We start from the raw sequence: 22,434 nt of genomic DNA, 5'->3' as shown, positions 1-22,434 counted from the left end.
CAAGGCAGAGTTCATCCTTGAATAACAGGTGAATCAAAGTCATATAGGGGATAGGTAGGAAAAGAATTAAGAGCACAGTTAGATCAGCCATATTTTCAAATGGTGGAATAGGCTTCAGGGGCCAATTGGCCTATCTATAAATTCATATAACAACCGAAAGAACTGCAGATGCTGTAAATCAAACAAAAACAGAAATTGCTGGAATAGCTTAGCAGATCTGGCAGAATCTATGGAGAGAAATCAGAGTTAACATTTTGGGTCAAGCGACCCTTCCTCAGAATGCTGCCAGATCTGCTGAGCTTTTCCAGCAATTTCTATTTTTGTTTCTGATTTACAGCAACTGCAGTTCTTCATCTGCACAGCATCTGGCAGCATTCTGAGGGAGGATCATTCGACCCGAAATGTTAACTCTGATTTCTCTCCACAGATTCTGTCAGACCTGCTGAGCTTTTCCAGCAATTTCTGTTTTTGTCTCTTAATTCATACATTTGTAATTTGAAACGTGATAGTGAATTTCTGCAAAATAGAAATATCGGCTGCTCAGACTTTCTTTTGATTTTTGTAAAAAATATGGAATTATGATTGATGCCATATCAAATCTTTTCTCAATTAAAGAAAATGAAACCAGAATTGGAGCCTGCTGAAGTCCGGGAGAAATCTTACTTTGAACCACCAACCAGCATCAATAATTCCACCACAGTTGTAAACAATTCAGATCTTAATGACTCCAGGGAGATAAATTTTGAATATCTTAAACATGTTCTTCTCAAATTCATGTCTGTGCGAGAATCTGAGGTGAGTTACTAATAATTGCAATAAGCTACAAATATTCAAGAGAAAACCTGTTTAATTTATCATTGTTGGGAATTAGTGCAGATCTGGTTTTAAACGTTGAAGGAGAATGATTCTTCAGTGATTTGACTAGTAAATGTAGAATTCAGATGTGCATTTCAGCACCCAATATTGACTGAGAATCAGACATGAAATATCTGGAAAATGACAAGCAAAGCCCTACTACTGGACCATCAGGCTGAACCCATTCTGACAATGCTACAAGCTGAATATACAATCAACCTTATTGCACCACCTTCCTCAATGGTTATGCACCTTTCTGAGAGAGATGAAGTGAAACCTAATATCCATATAGAGTAAAACCTGGGGGATTCCTCCTTAATATCTCAAGGTCATCTCAGAAGCTCCACTGGCACTAACCCAACTACCTTCTAATGACTTCTCCAGCTCCTTTTCAAAGGTTTGTGTGATTCACACCCAGACAAACCTATTCCAAAGCTGGTTGATGTTTTAAAGTTCCTAAAAGCTATGTTATGCTTTTATAAGCTGCATGGATACTGCCAAAAACCTCTAGCTTTTCTACCTCAACTGAAATAATTCATTATTTTATACACGTCAGTCATATCTCCGAAGTCTTCACTTTTTCAAAGTATGAAGGACTACTTCTCTAAGTATATACTGATAATTAGAGTATTTAATTTGGGTAATAATCAGTTGCCCTTCTTTAGTACAATGAACTTTACATGAGAAGACTAGAACTGGGCACAATTGTAAGTGACTGAAGTTCTTGTACAATGAAAGGATTGTGTGGAGTGAAAAACATTCTTGACATTGTGTACTGTGATTGTTTGCTGTGCACTTAACACAAGTGTGCAGCAAATACTGTTTCTGCTATCAGCAGTTTAGTTTCAAATGCAACCTAGAAAGAAATGGTCTCTCAAAACAAATAGTGTCTTCAAATGAAGTGAACGGACAACATTTGAACCTTAAAACATAAAACTTGAGAAGCACATAGCTGACTTGCTGTACTGTCTTCAAAACAATGTTGGAAAAGAGCTTGCCATCTGTTTCCTCTACCTACTTTCAAAAACTGCCTTTCACAAAAACCATGGCCTCACTAAAAGTTTCCAGGCATCAAATTTCCATGGAAATTCCACCAGTAAAAACAGATGCTAGAAAATGGAGTGCAATCTTTTTGTGGCTAGCTTCAATATTATAAAAAGATGGTGGCTAGGATCTGAAACCCAGGCAAATAATTTTTATAATTCTATTGAATGAGATTTTATATTTTAAAAAAAAGTCATGGGTTGTGGGTATTGTTGTAGAATCGGCATTTCTTGCCCATCTCTGACTTCCTTGAGAACGTGATGAGCTGCCTTCTTGTAAAGTGAATACCCTCTGTAGGTCTTTATCCTGGAACACTCCTTTTAAATAATTTTTGCATTAAAAATTTAGATCCTTTTGAGACCTTAGTATTTTGACTTAAATACATAAGATTTATATTTAAAATAGTTTGTGAATTACAGGAACTTTGTTAATTTCCTTTTGAATTCATGGATAGTATTTTGCTTGCAGAAAGTTGGACAACTTTCAATGATCTAATAATAAAGGAAAAAAAATCAAATCATTGTTTTGTCACAGGCTTATCAACTGGTGAAAGCAGTATCCATGCTACTTAACTTTACACGTGAAGAAGAAAACTTGCTAAAGGAATCCTTAGAATATAAGGTATGGCATAATCTGTTGCTACTTATTCACTTACCTGCTTCTACTCTTAACGAATTAACATCGAGTGGGTTTACTAAATATTGTTCTATTTACACTGTAGATGTCTTGGTTTGGGTCAAAACCTACTCCTAAAGGTATTATACGTCCATCAATAACTGGCCGACCTCCCCCTCACTGGCAGTGAACCAAATGCAGTGTCAGGAATGTGCACATTGAAGAAGCTATCAACATAATTCATTTGATGAACACTATAGTTAATAAGATATCCTTATTAGTGTTTTCAGTCACTGTTATGACAGTGTTTTAATACAGGATTATAGGTTTTCCAGGTGTTTACAAGTATTTAATAACTCGTACTTTATATTAATACAGCTTTTAAATGCAAATGAAAATGTTCTCCTATGGGGAATGAAATTCATTGTGAACAAACAAATATTATGGGTTTGAAATTCTGTAGTTTCTAAACATACAAGTGGAACAATTCTTTTTGACTCTGTAGCATTATTACAGTCCTGAGCTGATTTGAATGAAACACTGTTTGAAGTGATATGCTGTCATTAGCTGCATCTTTGCATATGTGCTTCTCCTTCATTGATAGACATTAATGCTTAAGAGTTTTTGTTTCCTCACTGTTAAAGTCATGCTCTTTCCCAACCATCCCCATTGTTACCACAGAGCAGGCTAGCAGCGCTGACCGTAACTGATTTTGAACTCAGTATCATGGTCCAAGTAGAACATTTTTTAAAATTATATTTACAATTTTAGTTTAATCATTTGGTGTCATTTGGATTAATAAAGCTGGAAACCTGCAAGATAAATCATACCAATAGGAGATGCCTGAAAACAAAAAACCAAGTTAAATATTGCAATTGGTTTTCTGTGTATTGGTCCAAAGTATCACTGTCGTCCATTTTCTATATTTCTCTCAAATATTCTAATAATTGTTAAATGAGCGGTTATTGATTCATTACCAAATTTAGATCCCTTGCATGTGTTCTTGCTGATTGTTATCATGTGGTTTTATTGCAGTTTAAGAATGCAGTAGTGTTGTGTGAAAATGCTGGAACAACCAAAAACAAGGGACTACTATATAACAGTAGGCAAGGATGATATAGTTACCTGGGTTAATGCATAAGAGAAAAAAAATTAAACATTCCAAAGGAGCCCTTATAAAGGGTACCTGTATTGTGTATAGAAATTAAGAAAGGTTGTTACACATTGGGACTGGATGTAAAGATAGATGCATAAATTATATACAGCCTTTCAGAAGTAGAAAATGTTGCTTTTGAAATAATTATGGTCCATCAGTATTTTCTTTATCCTGCTGTTGTGAAACCAGGAATTCTTGAAAGCAGGAGCAACATTGTGTGTAAATATATATATATGTTACATATGAACTAATGCACTTTTATTTGTATAAAAAAATGCTGTTCAGTGTAATCTTTATAAATGCATCGATTGGCCTTAGCAACTAATTTCTCTCCCTTGATGTTTTAAACCTGGTTTGGATAAAGCAAGTGATACTTCATCTGACCTGTGTTTGCTTGGGAATGATTTGTAGGTGCAATACTTTCCAATTAAAATTCATTTAGACTTGCTGAAATTGTGGTTGAATTCTTTGATTAGGTAAAATTTCAGTTCTTCAAAAATGCAGGAACAATTTCTTGAGAAAAGTATACGGAGTTGATGTTTTCAGTAAAATTTCAGCTTGTCCACCTCAGTTAGCTTGAAAAGTATAAGTAGTTATTCAGAACCTGTGTTTGCAATTTCATTTGTTGAAAATGGTACCTGTCAATTGACATGGACTGGTGTAAAAAGTGACAACGGTATTTGAATTGCTGTCTTATATATTTTTCTTGCAAGAATGCACAGAAATTGAATAATCTTTGAAAAATCAAATTATTTCATAATTACTGCACCAAATGCTGATGTCAATCTTCTAAATGTTTAGGTTTAAAGTCACGTAAAAATATTCAGACTAAGTTCACATTAGAAAGAAGCTTTAATTGGTTCAGACTGAAAGACCATCTTTAGTTTCCATAGAATAATGGCAGAAGCAAAGTAATAATTTCATCCTAACCAAATGGCATGTTTTTTAAAACCTGTGGCAGTGCTGCAATTGAATTCAGTTATTTTATGTGACTGCAATATCTCACTTTTATTGACTAGCTTCCTAGTAATAATGCTTTTGAAATTCATTTTGTCTGTGAGAAGTTGCATGGAATATTTGAGTGCTGCAGCTGCCATCCTGGTTTGTTTTCGAACATTCGAGCACTAACGAAAAATCTACACAAACCTACAGGCCAAACTTCGAATCCCAGTGAGATCAGTGTAATTTTACCTTGACTGACCCAAGTTTGTTATCCATCACCTGGACCACATTATTAGAGTTTAAGCCAACAAACTGCAATTATTCTTGCTTGAAGTAGGTTACCTACTTAGACAGTGGAAGTAAAAAACTGGGTTATCTATTTTTTTCTTGACAAACTGTCAAAAATTGCATGAGGACTTATTATTAATTCTTTCACAAATTTAATGTGCTTATGAGATGGAAATGTAAAAATTTAAGAATGGAATAGATATAGGAATCAATTTAAAATATTAATAAATTGCCTAACTATATACAAGGTGGTCATAAGGACCTGGGATTTCAATGCAATTCTAAATGTATCATCCTATTCAAATATTGTAAATTGTGGTACTATGTAGTTAAACTGGACTGGACCTGAAAAACCTGCTGCGACTTGTATTTGCATAAACATTTAAGGACAAATATCAGATTTTTTTACTTTGAAAATTGCCTTCTACTTGGTTGGGACATGTCAAAACACCTTAATGATTGTAAGGGAGGTAAAGAATGGAGAAGATGTAAGCTTTTAAAGATCAAATGGGTTATAACCTGCGAATTTCGTTTAATAATAGGGAAACAGTTTGGTTTTACTAGATTGTTTATATGACGCATTACATTCCTAAATTTAGATTTTTGAATTCAGCTGCTCTGTTTGTTACTACTGGTGATGTGCAGTTCTGGGAAAATTAATGTTTCATTGGTAAATCTATTCCATGGGAATAATAACGTACGTTATTGTGAATGGTATTCAACCAGTTCAGTTGGTCTGCACTGTTTACTGTATGTAAAGTTCTGATTTTTAAACTGCCTCAATATATATGGCCATAATTTTTAGGCCATGTGTTGTGGTCAGGGTAGCTGAAGAGAGCTGTTGGAATATAGAATTTAAAAGGAACATTACACCCATTAAAGTATAACATCAGTGCGCTTTTCAATATAGATTTCATTTTTCCTAGTGCGCAGTTCAGCCAGTTCATAGCTTTATGAAATATAATAAAGAACACTGCATACTGCAAAAGCAAATCTGTATTAATAAACTGCCTCTAAAGTACTTCTGAAATGTTGCTGTTCAAGGAAGGAACAGATTATTTTTGAGCAAAACACTTGTTAATATTCCCACTGCTCACCTCAGCCAGCATTCTGACAAATTCTTCACAAAAATGTGTGATTACCTGAACTGGCATTGATACTGAATTACCTTAATTAATTATAGCCAGCTTTGTACTACAAAGCCCCATGAGGGTTTCAGTAATGCATAAACAAATTAACTTTATTACAGGATTTATTAAATTGACATTACACTAGTTGCATCTAGTAGAGATATCTCCTTACTGCTTTAAGTTAGAAATCCAACCTTAAAATTTTGACATTACAATACAACAAAAAGCTGTCAGATGTTGATCCAAGAGCTTTATTTTGCAGCAGGCACTTCACAATAAATTCATCCCTGGTAGTTCAACTAATACTATTGCCATATTTATCACACCAAGTATCCAATAACTGTACAAAAGACAATATGAAAGTGACCCAAAGAAATAAAAAATTATAATACTGCATGTACTGACAATGAAGTCTTAATAGACCACCATGTGGCACAATTCAGGGTAAAATGCACATCAGTGTTTTTTCCATCATGTAAATGTACCTTTTATTAGCCACACTATTTGGTTTCTCAATAGATTTTAAGAAGGTAAAAACAAAAACTAAGAACTGAAAATGTGCAAGACCTTGCATGTCATACTTAGCCAAAACATACAGTAATACAAACTTTCCACCACAACCTATTGAAAGAGCATTCCAAGGTGATTTTTCAAAATAATTTCATTTAATATGAATTAATCTTTAAAGAATGGTTCAAATTTCTCTTGCTGTTGCTTCCTCGTACTTTCCAACAGCTTTGTCCTCAAGTCAATGCATCATGTAACTTTTTAAACTGTTTTTCTTGCAGTGAGAACTCGTACTATGCAACCTACTCCACCCACTGCTAATGCCTGTGAGGGATAAAGGAGGAACATATATTCAAGTCATTATGTTTAATTTAGAAATAAAAGCTGAATCACAATTTGTATTAAAACATCAAAAAGGTGCTTTACTAAAGAAAACTGACACTACCAACATGGGAGATATTAGGTCAAATGACTCTGGTTGTAAGTTTGCTTTCAGATGTTTTGTCACCATACTAGGTAACATCAGTGAGCATCCAGTAGAGCGCTGATGTTGTGTCCCGCTTTCCATTTGTGTCATGGTTTCTAAAAAGGTAGTTGACATCATTTCCGGTTCTTTTTCTCAGGATGGTAGATGGGGTCCAAATCAGTGTTATTTATTTATTGATGGAGTTTTAGTTAGAATATCAAGCATTAAACTGGCATTCTAACCGGAACTCCATCAATAAATAAAACACATTGATTTGGACCCCATCTACCATCCTCAGAAAAAGAACCAGAAATGATTTCACCCACCTTAAGAAACCAGGATGTAACACCAGCATTCCACCAAAGGCTCACTGATTATGTTACCTAGTATGGTGACAAAACATCTGAAAACAGCTCAGCAAGCAAACTTACAACCAGAACCTCAACATGAAATCTGCTCAAAAATTGTTAAGGCCAAATGATTCAGTATCTCTAACCAAATTTTAAGGGCATCTCCTACAGGAGGAAAGGCCATAGGTTATGGCACTGACAACTGAATACCACTTAAGGAACAATTAAATAACAAATATTCAAAAAGCCAGAAATGGTGGGGGGAGGAGAAGCTATAAACACTGATGAATGGATTCTGTAAAGCTGCAGGGATAGGGAAGCAACGTGAATTTTAAAAAGGTGTAGCATTATAAAGGGAAAATGGAAGAGTAGGATATGGTGCAGTTAGGATAAAGGAAACAAACTTTTTGAATGCTTGGGTTCAGAGTGGAACAGGAACACTGGCAAGGAATGATCAAGTATAAAAGATAACAGTATTAATGGTTTCTATAAAAGATAAGGTGAAGCAAGAGCAGGAGGAAATAGGTGGTCTTGATGTGGTGACGATATACGTTAGGAATACTCACAGCAAATTTATGTAGCTGAACAGTATTTGATTAAAAAGGGGGGTTGGTTAGCTCAGTTGGCTGGGCAGCTGGTTTGCACTGCAGAGTGAAGCCAATAGCACAGGTTCAATTCCTGAGATTACCATAGAGGGCATGGTGACCTCCGGTTAAACCATCACTGGTCATCTCTCTCAATGACAGCAGCTCTATGGTCGTCTTGGACTAGACCAACTTTATTTGATAAAAAAATCTACATGCAAGTAATCTACATTTATACAGCACTTATCAGAAGAATTCCTTAAGTAATTTACGACTACTGAATTACACTTTGAAGTACAGCAGCCAATTTGTCCACAGCAAAGCCCTACGATACAGCAACCAAATGAGCCTCAGGTAATTTCTTGGTTGCGTTGGGAAGAAGTTCATCCAAATTAACCTCCCTATTTGTTAGTGTATTTGTCACACATGCATAGGATCTAAGGTGAGTATTTCACAACATTTACCAATACAAACCCACAGCCTTCTAACTCTGGTGAAGTTAGTGCAAATCAAGCTGACAATGTAAATCTGACCTTGACCTATTTTTACATATACATTTTATTCAGCAATTATAATCAGTGACAGCATCACAAAACCAGATTCTTTGCCTGCAGGCCAGATTTTATGAAAAGAGTCTTAAATGGCTGTCACCACTTATCATTGACCCAGGTATGGAAACAAGTCATTCACCTGTCTCTAATCAAATCCATTGCAAAAAACTATAAAATAAAATTAAAGACAAAAAAAAACCTACCTTTTCATGCCACTGTAGCAATATTGCACTGCTGTTTTCTGTGGGTTTTTCAAAGCCTTTATAAATGTACTTCATTAATAGATCAACACCATTTCTATCTAATGATTTAACAGCCTGTTCTATCTCACTACTTTTAAAGGACGTAAGGACTTTGAGAACTATTGCCTGTGCCCGTTCCTGTGGAGAAAAAAAATTCAATTTATAATGTATTCTGTATGTTTTTATTGCATTTTTATAGAAAAGAATTGTCATTCAGTCATTAAACAACTTTTATTCTTTACCTTGCAGTATTGAATATTATGCACCAGACAGTACAGAATTTGAGAGGAAACATTTTATTAGCCATTACTTGAATATAGTGCCCCCTATTTTCTAAAACAAAAGGGCAGCATAGTGGCTCAGTGTTAGCACTGCTGCCTCACAGCAGGGACCCGGGTTCAATTCCAGCCTCAGGTGACTGTGCAAACTCCACACAGACATTCTCCTCATATCTGCGCATTCCAGATTTCTCCCACAGTGCAAAGATGTGCAGGGCAGGTGACTTGGCCAAGCTAAATAATCAGGATAAGTGTAGATATATGGGAATGGGTTTGGGTGCGTTACTCCAGAGGGTCAATGTGGACTTGTTGGGCTGAAGGGCCTGTTTCCACACTGTAGGGATTCTATGATTCTAAAAAGTTACTGTTCAGCTGTCTAACTAGTACAGTGACTGTAGAGTGGAATTTTTATAATAAATTTAGGTAATTTTCACTGCAGGTGTTCAGGAATAAAGGTCAAGTGCTCTACATTATGACATTCGTTACCCAATCCACCAATAGCTTTGTTTTAAATACATAACATACCAAATATTAAAGGTCTGTATGAATTAGGGAAATAGCAAACAGATATCGTTATCCTTAAAGTGTTATCAAAAGGCCATTAACAAATCTGGCAAGAAGTTCTGAACTTAGTTGATGTCATCCCTTAAATTAATGTAACAAAACCAGAAGTATAATTGAATTAGTTTAGCTGCACAAAACTTATCCTGTGCAGATAGAAGAGGTCTGCTCAAGACATTCAGGTGCGTTTTTGGAGTCAAGCCACTGCATTTTGAGAATATTTATATTCAATACAATGTTAAATAATTTAAACTACATTAATCAAATACCTTAACTGCTTGATTCTTCATGTTGACTGGAGGATTTCTTAAAGCTGCATGGAATGCACTAAGCATGTCACCTGTACATGATTACAGGTCAAGGAACAATAAGTTTTATTGCAAACATTTAAATCCAATGTGTGTTCTTTAGTGACAGGTTTATACACAGGTTAGTGAGTATTCCAAAATATTCCCTTAAAAGTCTTTCACTACTTGTTAATCAATCTATCCCCTAACCAGGATCCCAGTACACATTCTCTCACCTTTCAGGACCACATTCGTTCTCCTTAATAAAAACCAATTACTGGAGGAATTTAGCAAGTCTGGCAGCATCTGCAGACAGAATGCAGAGTTAACATTATGGGTCCAGTAACCCTTCTGAAAAAGGGTCACTGGGTTTATCATGAACCCCTACTTAATTTCTCCAGCAATTTGTTTTGAAGATTTACAGAGTCCACTTTTTTTTTTAAAAAGTTGCCCTTAAGTTCAATACATTTAGTCCCACTCTTCAAATTGAATATAAAATTCTATCATCTAGATCTCAGAACTAATATTAATCATTCAAAAGTACAAATTCCATCTAGAAAAATACTTTTGTTCAATTAAGAAACATACCATGAATCAGCATACATATCAGTGAGGAAAATGGAAACAGATCCAAAGAAGACTGTGCACAACTGCTATTATTATCCAGAAACGTGAACTGGACTTTTCACCTTACCCTTCCATTTGCACTTCAAATTACTGAAAACATTATACACTGACAGCAGCTTCACCTTTGGGAGCTAGTGAACATCATGTACAATAGTTTATCTCAACCAAATGGTAAGGTTTTTAAGGCAGAGATGGATAGATTATTGATTAACATTATTGGGGATGGAGTTGAAGGTATAATCAGATCAGATGTGATCTTACTGAATGGCTGGTCAAACTCGCAAATGTAACAAGTGATCAGTATTGAAGGTGAATCGAATTGAATTTATTGTTACATGTACCGAGGCACAGTGAAAAGCTTTGTCTTGCGAGCAATACAGGCAGATCGCATAATTAAGTAAATAATAGCAAACAGCAGCAAAAACAGAAACACAGCTACAGGCAAACGCTAAGGGTTTTGTAAGTCCATTCAATATTCTAACAACCCCAGCTGTTTCGCAGGGGTTACAATTTCTTACAATTTATAGGAACAGCTTGGATGAATGGACCAAAGGTATGTTCACTAAAGACACAAGCGTAGGTAGGAAAGTAATCTCAGAGAGAGGACATAGTTTAAATGAGTCAGCAAAAATAAAGGGTATGCAAGGACAGAAAATGTAAAAATGCCCATTTTGGCTGCAAGATTAAGAAAGAAGCTTTTCTCAAAATGGTGAGAGCTTGCAGTGCTCCAAAACAGTGTCCTCATCTATGAATCACAAGATTGGCACACAAGTATTTAGGAAAGCTAATAGAATCTTACTGTTTATTGTAAGGGAAATTTAATACAAAAAGTAAATTACTGTTCAACCTTGTGAGACCACATCCAGAGTGCTGCAAATAATATTGTTCTCCTTATCGAAGAAAGGAAATATGATATACCTGAAGCAGTTCAGAGAAGCGTTAAGTGACTCATAATTGTAATGAGTCAAAATGTGTGGCACTGGAAAAGCACAGGTCAGGCAGCATCCAAGGAACAGGAGAGTCTATGCTTTAGGTATAAGCCCTTCATCAGGAATGCTGAGAGTAAAGGGGCTGAGTGATAAATAGGAGGGGGGGGGGGTGGAAGGAGGAGGAGGTAGCTGGGAAGGCAATAGGTGTGTGGGGCGGGGGGGAGAAGAAGAGGTGATTGTGATAGGTCAGTGGGGAGGAAGATGGACAGGTCCAACAGGTCATGGGGACAGTGCCAAGTTGGAGGGTCGGATCTGGTATGAGATGGGGGAAGTAGTGAAGTTGATGCCATATAGTTGAAGAGTCCCAAGGTGGAAGATGAGGCATTCTTCCTGTAATTGTCAGGTGGCTTGGATTTGAAGTTGGAGGTGGCCCAGGACTTGCATGTCTTGTGAGAGGGGAGTTGCTTTTCCATTACCACACTATTCGCCTCTGACTGTCCAGCATTTGCAGTCCTCACTTTCTCCTCATAACTGGAATGAGCAGGTTGTCTTACGAAGAAAAGCTGAATAGGCTAAGCTTGATTCTGAAGTTTAGAAGAGTAAGAGAAACATAATCCTGACAAGCCTTGATAGGGTATGTATGGAAAGGAAATCTCCCCTCATGGGAAGATTCCAGAACCTTTTAAGACATAAGGAGAATTTTCCAGAAAGTCATTAGTCTTTGGAAAGCTCTTCCACAAAAGGTAATGGAAACAGAGTCTTTGAATTTCTTTTAAGGTAGAGACAAATAGATTCCTGACATGCATGTAGTTGAAATGTTATCCCCACCTACCTATTACATGGAATAACCAGATCAGGCATGATCCTATTGAATTTATTTTCTCAATATCAAATAATATGATAAACCTGTGCAGCTGCCTGGACTTAAACCCAGACCTTCTGGCTCAAGTGCACAACCAGTGCCCAAGTACCCTCATGACCAGTGACAGGGGGATCAAGTGGCCTCGTCCTGTTCTTAATTTAAATGTTTGTAAGAATGCAGGACCTGGCTAAGAATACTCAAATTCTGGCTGGATGTTAACATTGCATCTGAAAATGATTGGGGTTATTTTCTAACTTAAACAAGACCTCAAATCAGGTTCTAAAACAGTAGGCTGTCGTGCCAGTTGAACGGTGGAACAACATTTTTGGGATCATGATTTAATTTTAGCAATGGTACATTTGGAGCTTGAACTGAGTTCTAGCAAGTAGATTTCTTAGATGTCATTTTGGGTGTCTTCATCGTCTGTCTCCGAGACTTGACTGCTATACAATCACAGCTTGTACAATGGTGGATCTTTTACTATTTTTAAAGAGGCAAACCGAGCAGTATTGACCTCGTCCGTCCTTCCTCCAATTTCCATACATGGATCTGACAAAAGTTTGAGGTCTTAAAGTGCTGATCACAGCGGGGAAAACATTGAACATTCAAAATAAAATATTTAAGTCTCCAAAATGACTAATTCTGCACAAGATATAACCAACTCACACTGAAGTCGTCAGTTTAAATGACACCTCGATGAAAATGAAGCAATCCCGTGGAGGATGAGTGCGAAACCAATGTCATTAATTTCACTCGAGGGGAGCTCCAGGCTGCCCGGCAGCGCCGTTAATAGTCGGCAGCAGTTTGAGAGCGGATGCGGTTCCCAGGGGGAAGAGTGAGGGGTCCGCGGGCACGGGGAGGGGAGAGCTGTCACCTTCCCTCCCAGGGGGTGCGGCGCTCTGCCAGCCCCTGGTCCCCCTCTCTCTCTCTCTCTCTCTCTCACACACACGCGCGCTCACGGACAGAGGGAGACGGCCCCCGCGGCCAGAAGGATATTGCCTGATGAGAGTGTCCACCTCCAGCGAGTCGGGCCCCTGCTGCTCCACCGCCTCCTCCTGCTCATCCACAAACTTGTTCTCATCGTACTCATCAACGTCGACTTTCCGAAACCTGTTGGAGAGCGTGTTTTTCGCCATCTGCCCCTGCTTATGTTAAAAGAGCAAGTGTTAACGGGGACGATAAGCCGCTCCCTCACTGACGCCCGCACCCTACTGAGCCGGAGGCTGCATCGGCGCCGGGAAATCGCGCTGCTTCCACTCAAACCCGGGGCCTGCTGAACCCTGACCCGGAACCGGAAACAACCTCTGGAATGTACAATCTGTGAGAGGGGTCAGGAAACCAAACTCAACAAAACCCGATGAAAACTGAACCTCCTCGTTAAATTAGTTACAACGATAGAATACAGACAAGCAAAAATATGCTTCTAAAAAGACGATGATGTTTGTGTAAAGTTAAAACTCTGACTTAATAGGTATCTCTGCTGTCTGTCTCCTCCCCTCCTTGAAGTGGGTGGTAGAGCCGGTCACGTGGAAATACAGGCCCCGCCCCTCGGCCTACCTTTTCCTGCGCCTGCCCAGGACAATGGTAGGAGTTGATGTGTTGTCTGTCTCTGTCCATCGGAGAATCCGATTTAATCCTGAAAAAATATAGCTCGAATAGCTGCAGTAACTGGCTCCAGTCAATCACCGGGCTCCCCTCTATCGTGTCGGCCTTTTATTTGTGAGGCTTTGTAGACTTTACGTTTAAACCGTGGCGGATGATCGATTGATCGGCCGCAGGCCGCCGTGTGTCTACTGACATGACGCCGGCCCCGTCCTCCCCGCATATCGGTCCCCATAGATAACCCCGCCACTGGGAGGTTTGGAGATGGGGGCCTTGCGGAGCAGAGTCTGCGGGAGAGGGCTCGTCGGCTTTGTGGGGCTTCAGCCTCCCCGCAGGGTCACCTGTGTGTTGCTCGCTACCATCCCCCTTCCCCAAAAAGTCTTGGTTTTGCTCCTTTTTGAAATGGCGGCTAGTACTAGGAGTGTTCATCTTGCTCCCCCCTAACCACCGTGAGCAGCTCTTGCGTTGGTTCCTCAGTTGCAGTGCTGTTGGCTGTGAGGTTTTGGGGGCTTCCTGATGGGACAGTTGAATGCCAACTCGGCTTGTGTAATGAGAGATTGTGATCCTCCGTTCTCCCTTTCCCCATTCCTCTTGGTGATAGTGGTGACTGAGCTGGTAAGGTGTTGTTCAAGTAAGCTTGGTGAATGCTGCAGTACCACCATTTCAGTACTGGGTGCACTGTTCAAGCATATTGGTTTGTAGTGATGGTTGTCTGATTTCTTCAGAGTTGTGGTTGAACTCGTCCAGTAAAGTGGTGAATGTCCTTCTGTCCTGCAAATTTGATACTTGAAACACTTTCTTAATCTCAGCAAGTTACGTGAATTGAATTTATTGTCACATGCACCGAGGCACAGTGAAAAGCTTTGTCTTGCGAGCAATACGGGCAGATCACATATTGAATAGTTTTCTAATTCATTCATGAGATGCCAGCATTTATTGCCCATTCTAATTGACCTTGCAAAGGTGGTGGTCGGCTGCCTTCTTGAACCGATTGATACAACTGAGTGGCTTGCTGGGTCCTTTCGGAGGGCAGGAGAAAGTGAGGACTGCAAGCCTTGGAGATCAAAGTCGAAAAGTGTGGTGCTGAAAAAGCACAGCAGGTCGAGCAGCATCAGTGGAGCAGAGAGTCAACGTTTCGGTATTGTTCCAAAATGTTGACACTCCTGCTCTTCAAATGCTGCCTCACCTGTGCTTTTCCAGTGCCACACTTTTAGTTTCAGAGGGCAGTTGAAAGTCAACCATGTTGCTGTGGCTCTGGAGTCAAATGTAGGCCAAACCATGTCAGGATGGCAGATTTCCTTCCCCGAGCCAAATGGACTTTCTTTTTCCCACCTGACAATTGACAATGGTTAAATGGTCGATTGGATTTTTTTATTAAATTCAAATTCCACCATTTATTATGGTGGTGAGTTGGGATTTGATCCTGGATCCCTAGCACATTAGCTGAATTTCTGGATTCATTGTCATTTTAATACCACTAGGTTGTCACCATCTGCTGTTGTAGGCACATGTTACTGTTGGTTTTATTAAAAGTTCTGATGAAATGACATTGAAGTGGACCTTCGCTTTGGTGATGCTATTAGAAAGGAAGAATATTATGATTCAGTTGTACTGCGCTGTACAGGAGCTGCATTCTTGGAGGACGTACACCATGTCGATCCACCAGAATTAAATTGAGGTCAGGCACAGTAAACCTTGGTCCTGTTCTCTTGAATTAAAATTGAAGGAGCAATTTGAAAAAGGGAAGAGTAATTTTAAAATTGATGTAATTTAGCCCAGGTGACCTTCCCACCACATAGCCATGCACTGACTATTCTTAATTCTGTGACCAAATCTATCCTTTCCCTGGTTCATCAGCTCAAACTCTTATACTTTTATTATTTCACCTAAACTTCCAACAGACTCTTACCAAACCTTGCATATTTTACCCTAGGTAGGTTTGTGAATGTTTGAAAATGTACATGTTCAAATTTATCTATTGGCCCTGTGCTGACTAAGCTGTGAGATCAATGCATGTTTGGTTATAGATTATCTGAATTAGGAACAGGTAAATTAGGGTTAAGGATCACATTAGCAAAGATCTACTTGAATAATTTGAGTTGAAGGACCAATACTTAGTTTGTGTAGCATTAACAGCTACGCAGTTGTCTTCAGGTGGAAGCTTGGTTAGTGTGATTGAAACATGGTGATTCTTATTAAATGTAGGCAAAAATCAAGGCACGTGATCTGCGTGGCAAGAAAAAGGAGGAGTTACTGAAACAGTTGGATGACCTCAAGGTTGAACTCTCCCAGCTCCGTGTGGCCAAAGTAACTGGTGGAGCTGCATCCAAGTTGTCCAAAATGTGAGTATATAGGCACTGGATTTTTTTTTTGCATATGCTACTGATTTAAAAATCTTCCTTATTAGAAGGGACAGGTTTGGAGTCCAGCTTTTAGTGAATCAGAATGATTTTACTGCTATTTGGCAGGTATGACGTGGTGCTCTAAAAGGACTCTTGACTTTCTGAAGTACTTAGGTTCCTTGTTGTAATTTAAGTGAATTTCTATGTAATTCAGTGCAAGCAAATACGTGTTGGAGTATGAGATCCATGTGAGCTGTAGTATACTTTTTTAAAATCTTACCTCTTATTTTCAGAATTGGAGAAGATTTGTAATTATGTTACAATTTTTTTCTCTCTAGTCGTGTAGTGAGGAAGTCCATTGCAAGAGTCCTGACTGTTATCAATCAGACGCAAAAAGAGAACTTGAGAAAATTCTACAAGGTGAGTCCAAGTGTTTATGCAATGTACTTTTTGTAACTGTTGTAATGAATGCATGCAGCGATCTTGGGACAGTGTTCATGAAAATAACACGTTGATGAAATGAAGCAATTTAGTGAACAGTGTATGCTGTTCATTTATAACATTCATACAAACTTTATAATTCTTTTAAAACATAAAGTTGACTTCAAAATGGAGTCACCAAGCAATAGGGAGAGTCAGACACACTTGTGTTAATATTAATGCATTATTTGTTTATCTTTGATATTTGTTTATCTCTTAAACGAACTACCTCCATCACAGGTGGAGCCTAGAAAGGTCCAACAGTCGCAACACAGCCAACAGTGTTTCATACAGTAACACTGAATCCACAATGATTGTCTAAAGTTTTTCTTCCAATCTGTGTTCCTACCTCGTTTTCCTGATTTCTCAGGTTCCATTCCTTAAGTTCAGTCTCTGATATATTCTCCATTTGTCAGTTTTTCATGCCTTACTCTCTCGATGCTCATCTCTCACTTCTAGCTGTCCAAGTTTGCCTTTTCCTTTCTTTCCTTACACTTTTTTTCTGCTGTCTTGTGCTCATATCACTACTGCCAGACTGCTCTATTTCTTCAAAAAATAGATAAAGATGCTGGAAATCTGAAATAAAAATAGAAAATGCTGGGGGAATACACTTAGGTTGGAGAGCATCGGTGTAGAGGAGAAAGCAGTTACGTTTCATGCTTATGATGGGAAAACTTAAGTTACTAGTGGAATACGGTCAAAATGAATGAATGTTTCTAGGATGGAAGACAGGGGAACCTGAACTACGTAAAAGTTGGTCCTCCAGGCCCAAAGGGGATAGGGATGGGACAAGAAGAGAAATAAATGTGCCTAGAGAAGGTGAGCTATTGAGTGAAAAGAATGGGAAATAAATTGAGGGTGGCAGAATGCTGCATGGTTAGCACAGTCTTACAGTGCCTGAGACCGAGGTTCTATGCCTACCTTGAGTGACTGAGTGAAGTTTGCACATTCTCCCCATGATAGTGTTTCTGGCATGTGCTTCAGTTTCCTCCCGCAGTTCAAAGATGTGCAGGTTAGGTAGACTTGTCATGCTAAATGTCCTGTAGTGTTGAATAATGTGCAGGCTTGGTGGATTAACCGTGGTAAATGCAAGGTTGGGGGATTGAGTGGAGGTGGACTGAGTCTGGTTGGGATCTTTTTCGAAGGGCAAACATAATGGGCCAAGTGGCCTTTTTCCACACTATAGAGAATCTGAGGGCCAGAGTCTGTCTCTGAAATTGTTGAGTCCAGAAAGGTGTAAAAGGTCCAGAAAAATGTCTTAACAAAGAAATGAGGTGTTAAGCTTATGTTGAAACTTAACTGGAACAATGCAGCAGACCAAGGGTAAAGATATCATTGTGAGAGCAGGCTGGTGAATTAAAGTGATATGCAGCAGGAAGCCTAGGTGTCATATTTAGGGACAGAACAGAGATTAGCAAGTTTTGAGAAAACTGGGACAAAACATTCATCCCAGGACAGGCCAAACAGACATGCATGAGAATTCCTAAAAACGTGGCACTCCAACTCTATCAACAAAACATATTGACTTGAACCTATTTACCACCCCAGAGAAAAAGAATTGAAAATGACATCACCAACTGAAGGAAACACAAACATACAGATCATACGTAGGAAACACCAGCAGTGTTTCTTCCGGAGGCTCACTGATGTTACCCAGGATGGTGACAAAACGTCTGAAAATGAACCTTCTGGCTTAGTGAGCAAACCTACATCCAGAGAGAACAATGGAGGAAACCATATTAAGAGTAGTGTACAGAATAGACAAAAAATACTCTTGCAATTCTTACTTGAAAAGAGATTCTTTACGATTTTGAATGGTGAAGAGTAGGGAAGAAGAGGAGGCAGGTGATAGATCTTCTGACTTTGTATTATAGCATCTTTCTATGTAGTTGGATCATAAATTAACAGGGCATAGATGTAACTTTTTGTTGTAATTAAAAATTTGTTACCCAAATCTTTGTGCATACAAGTTTTTATCTCTGTTTAAGTCTGCACACTGGTGAACAGATTATGACATTTTGCTTTAAACTGATATGTATTTAATAGGTGAGGAGCAGTTTGAACAGTTAGTGTGCACAAAGCCACATACAGGTGATCTTCATTTGATTCTGAATTGAGTAGGCCATATGGTATGGTTAATGTTTTGATGAATTGGGTATCAAGGGGCTTTGGGACAGAATAAACTGGCTGATAAACTGCTGTTTCACCTTTTGGAGGATGTTTTGGATTTTTAAGATTTTAGCATCTCTGCTCGGAAGATTGAAAGTCAGCAGTGAGTTTGGGTTTTTGAGCAAAATTTCATAATGCTGCAGTGTTAAGGTACAGGATACAATAGTGTAATGGTTATCTTACTGGACCAGTAATCCAGCGGTTTAGACTATCGCATCAGAGAAAATTTAGTTCCAATCCCAGAAATGGCAGTTTGAGAAGTTGAATTCGGGTTTTAAAAAAACTGAAGGCATAAATCTAATTCTGGTAAAAGTGACCTTGAAATTGGTTATTTGAAATAGAAACTTGCTGTCTTCGATTGCCTGTCTGTCAGATTCCTGTTTGCCAAACTGAAGGAAAACACAAAAAGCTTCTAAAACCTACTCTCATCAGATATGCACACTGGGGCAAACATAATCCTATTCACTTTTATTTTCAAACATAATCCCATTGCTCTGTTGACTGCAATTCCCCATTTTAAAATGTTTATCCTTTTGTTAAATCCTTTTGTGGCTTATCCAATGTCTCTGTGCTGAAGAGAAACAATATATTAAATAACTTACTGTTTAAAAAGGATGCTGAAAATCAGTTCTGTGTATTTTGATCCAATTATTTCCTGACTTCATCTGAAAACTGCATGATGTCCATGTACACCACTACAGAAGTTTAACTAGTCAATATGATTACGTATGTATGTGAGATGAATAAGTGTTGGGTGTCCTTTTGATTGTGTTACATGATGATTTCTGTGTGTTGTTCTTGTTTTCCCCTACTTGTTAACATGGGAGAAACTTGATTAAGTTTAAAAGTACTGTAAAGTTTATTACTGTCATTGAAAATATAATTCAGAATCAAATCTGAGTTAGATCAATTATTATAATGTGACTTGGTATATCTATTCTTTAGTTACTATTCAACATTCAGTGGCATTGGTCCTCTGTACTTTAGGTTATTGCTAGTTACTGTCAAGTAAATTATAAAATCAGGGCTTTTCCTGTGGTGATGGGTTACATATGTTTAGCCATTGCTGATCAAAGGTTTTTTTTTATACTCAGGGCAAAAAGTATAAGCCTTTGGACTTGCGACCCAAGAAGACCCGTGCCATGCGTCGTCGACTAAACAAATATGAGATGAGCTTGAAGACCAAGAAACAGCAAAGGAAAGAGCGTCTGTACCCCATGCGCAAATATGCTGTAAAAGCATGAATGTTCTGTCACAGAAAATATTAAATTTAAGAATGCCTTGTGTTTTTAGGTTTTTTTTCTCTTCAGTGTTCAGAAATTTCCAATAAAGGGACTGGATGTAAGGTTACTCCCAGTATCTTGACCACCTTCTCGATCTGATTGATTTTGCATAGGAATTCATGTCAGGGATGGTTAGCAGATAGAAATCAGTGTACCCACAACCTGTGTTTTCCAAAGAGCCAGACAAATTAAATAAAATCTTTTAGAAACTGACCCATGCAATATATGTAGTTTTAATACCTTATAAAGTTGCCATTCAAATGGGGTCTAGATCCAATCAGGAAAGATGATACATGGTATTCTGACAGTTGTGCGTGGACACTGATCTGCCTGTCAACTACACTTGAATTGATAAGTCCAGATTTGATGGGTTCTTCAATTTATGAAATGTTGAGAGTTCAGTTCTATAGCAGCTAGGTAGAATAACATACTGTCATCCACCTTTTACTGCTGTTACTTGCCTTTAATATAGACACTGATAATTGTATCCATTTAAACCTAATAATGGGGAGTTTGAGATGATGTGCACCAGAGTCAACATTTCTTTTGATTCAAATTTGTGACTTTCTAGCTTTTTTAATTTCAATTAAAATGCTAAACTAGGCTGGCAGTCTCACTAATTGATTACTATTATCATATCATGAGAGAGGAGCGGGGTAGGCTTTGCAGCCCTTCTAGCCTGCTCCATCATTCAGACTTAGTCTTGAACATGTCTCCTCATTATAGGAAAGTGTTACTCTCATTATATCTGCCATTGTTCTCCATGAACAATATAACTATCAATTCATCAGAAAACTCCTGAGTATGCTTAGTCATTCTACTCTTAACATACTGGTAGCATTGCAAGTTTTATCTCTGTCATAGTTGTCTCTCAATGGTGTACCCAGCCATAACCATAACCTTTGGTGCTTAGTGCTTCAGGAGCATTCCTGGATAATCTATTTGCTGCATACTTAAAATAATACTATGCCTCTCTGTTAAAATCTGCATATTCCAAAGATGTTGATGGAGTGAAATTTAATCAAAATTATAAAGGCCGCCATATCTTTCAGTGTAAGAGGACCTGAATATAGGAACAAGGAAGACTGGGTGCATTTGCAATAACTGGAATGTGTGCAGTTTTAGCCTTGTGATATGAGGGAAGATGTTCTGGCTATTGAGGGAATAAAACAAAGATTTGCCAGACTGATTCCTGGGCTGGCTGTACTGATGTGTGAATGAAGATTTAGGACTTAGGGATTCTCTTCACTGGAGTTTAGAAGGATAGAGGAGAACCTCACAGAAACCTATGAAATATTAACGGGACTAGATGAGATAAATGCAGGAAAATAGTCTTGATAATTAGTGTGTCCAGAAACAGGGTCATGGGGCTCATTGATTAGCACTGCTGTCTCACAGCATAAGGGAACTGGGTTAAATTCCAGCCTTTGATGACTGTGTGGAGTTTGCATGTTCTCCCTGCACTTGTGTTGGTTTCCTCTGGGTACTCCAGTTTCCTTCCCACTGTCCAAAGTTGCCGCTTCGGTGGATTGGCCATGCTAAATTGTCCATTCTATCTAGGTATGCAGGCTAAGTGGATTAGTGATGGTAAATGCAGGATTACATGGCCAAGGTAAAAGGTGGTTCCGGGTGGGATGCTCTTTAGAGAGTTGGTGTGGACTCTGGCTGAATGGCCTGCTTCTACACTGTAGGGATTCTATGATGAAGGATAAGTCATTTACGACTGGGATACAAAGAAATTCTTTGGTGAGCCTATGGAATTCGATGCTACAGAAAATAGTTGTTTTTGAGGAGGAGTTAGATGTGTTTTAGACCTTAAAATTTACAATCAAAAGCAATTGATTCAATTCCGTTCAAACACTTAGGACAGATGTACTTTAAAACATAGTTCTTGGAACGAAAGGATAGGTGGGAATATGGCAGTGAATTGGATGATCAGCTATAACCATATTGAATGGCAAAGCAAGCTCAAATGGCTACATTTGGACCTGTCTTTATTTTGTATGGCACATTCTCTTAAATTGCTCAGTGGCTTACTTATCCCTAGGCTGAAGTTTTCAATTTGAACTGGAGGATTATTAGCATCTTTAAGGTTTTCTTTACATCCATCACTCACTTTGTGACATGAGTGGCTGCCAATGACATTGTATCATTGCTACAATGTATGATATCACAATCACTGTGATCATTTTGATTTTAACTTTAGTCTCAGATATTATAATGAAGGGATAAGGTAATATCAATTTGCTACAAAGTTAATGGAGGCTTTATTATAGTGACTAAT

The 22,434-nt window shown here is 38.4% G+C and overlaps 3 protein-coding genes across 6 annotated transcripts in view; 2 read left to right on the top strand and 1 right to left on the bottom strand.

The window, feature by feature from the left end:
* The window catches only part of golga1 (golgin A1), a 55,953-nt gene extending 51,830 nt beyond the window's left edge, over window positions 1-4,123 (top strand). For all 4 annotated transcript variants that reach the window (XM_060841404.1, XM_060841406.1, XM_060841405.1 and 1 more), the window contains 3 exons: window positions 616-795; window positions 2,434-2,520; window positions 2,621-4,123. In XM_060841404.1, coding sequence (XP_060697387.1) covers window positions 616-795; window positions 2,434-2,520; window positions 2,621-2,704 — 351 coding nt within the window. In that variant the 3' untranslated portion in view covers window positions 2,705-4,123. The remainder of the gene's footprint in view (window positions 1-615; window positions 796-2,433; window positions 2,521-2,620) is intronic.
* Window positions 4,124-6,134: 2,011 nt separating this feature from the next.
* On the bottom strand, window positions 6,135-13,556 carry arpc5lb (actin related protein 2/3 complex, subunit 5-like, b). The gene is made up of 4 exons (XM_060841402.1): window positions 13,271-13,556; window positions 9,839-9,911; window positions 8,692-8,868; window positions 6,135-6,861 (listed from the first exon to the last, which is right to left on the bottom strand). The coding sequence occupies exons 1-4, from the start codon at window positions 13,408-13,410 to the stop codon at window positions 6,799-6,801; spliced, it is 453 nt and encodes a 150-aa protein (XP_060697385.1). The 5' UTR covers window positions 13,411-13,556; the 3' UTR covers window positions 6,135-6,798.
* Window positions 13,557-13,804: 248 nt separating this feature from the next.
* rpl35 (ribosomal protein L35) lies at window positions 13,805-20,232 on the top strand. Its single transcript, XM_060841401.1, has 4 exons — window positions 13,805-13,858; window positions 16,082-16,218; window positions 16,557-16,638; window positions 19,962-20,232. The coding sequence occupies exons 1-4, from the start codon at window positions 13,856-13,858 to the stop codon at window positions 20,109-20,111; spliced, it is 372 nt and encodes a 123-aa protein (XP_060697384.1). The 5' UTR covers window positions 13,805-13,855; the 3' UTR covers window positions 20,112-20,232.
* The last annotated feature ends 2,202 nt before the right edge of the window (window positions 20,233-22,434 follow it).

Source organism: Hemiscyllium ocellatum, chromosome 21, assembly GCF_020745735.1.
Source record: "Hemiscyllium ocellatum isolate sHemOce1 chromosome 21, sHemOce1.pat.X.cur, whole genome shotgun sequence".
Lineage (NCBI taxonomy): Eukaryota > Metazoa > Chordata > Chondrichthyes > Orectolobiformes > Hemiscylliidae > Hemiscyllium > Hemiscyllium ocellatum.
The sequence above is the reverse complement of the archived record's forward strand: the minus strand, read 5'-3'. Positions and strand labels throughout refer to the sequence as shown.

Excerpts from the sequence above, each read along its gene's own strand:
- arpc5lb (XM_060841402.1), bottom strand. The coding sequence starts at position 13,410 with ATGGCGAAAAACACGCTCTCCAACAGGTTTCGGAAAGTCGACGTTGAT. Across the intron at positions 9,912-13,270 it reads GTGGACACTCTCATCAGGCA|AGGTGACATGCTTAGTGCAT; the intron begins ATATCCTTCTGG and ends GTAATCATGTAC. Across the intron at positions 6,862-8,691 it reads TGCTACAGTGGCATGAAAAG|GCATTAGCAGTGGGTGGAGT; the intron begins GTAGGTTTTTTT and ends TATCCCTCACAG.
- rpl35 (XM_060841401.1), top strand. Across the intron at positions 16,219-16,556 it reads GCATCCAAGTTGTCCAAAAT|TCGTGTAGTGAGGAAGTCCA; the intron begins GTGAGTATATAG and ends TTTTCTCTCTAG. Across the intron at positions 16,639-19,961 it reads ACTTGAGAAAATTCTACAAG|GGCAAAAAGTATAAGCCTTT; the intron begins GTGAGTCCAAGT and ends TTTTATACTCAG.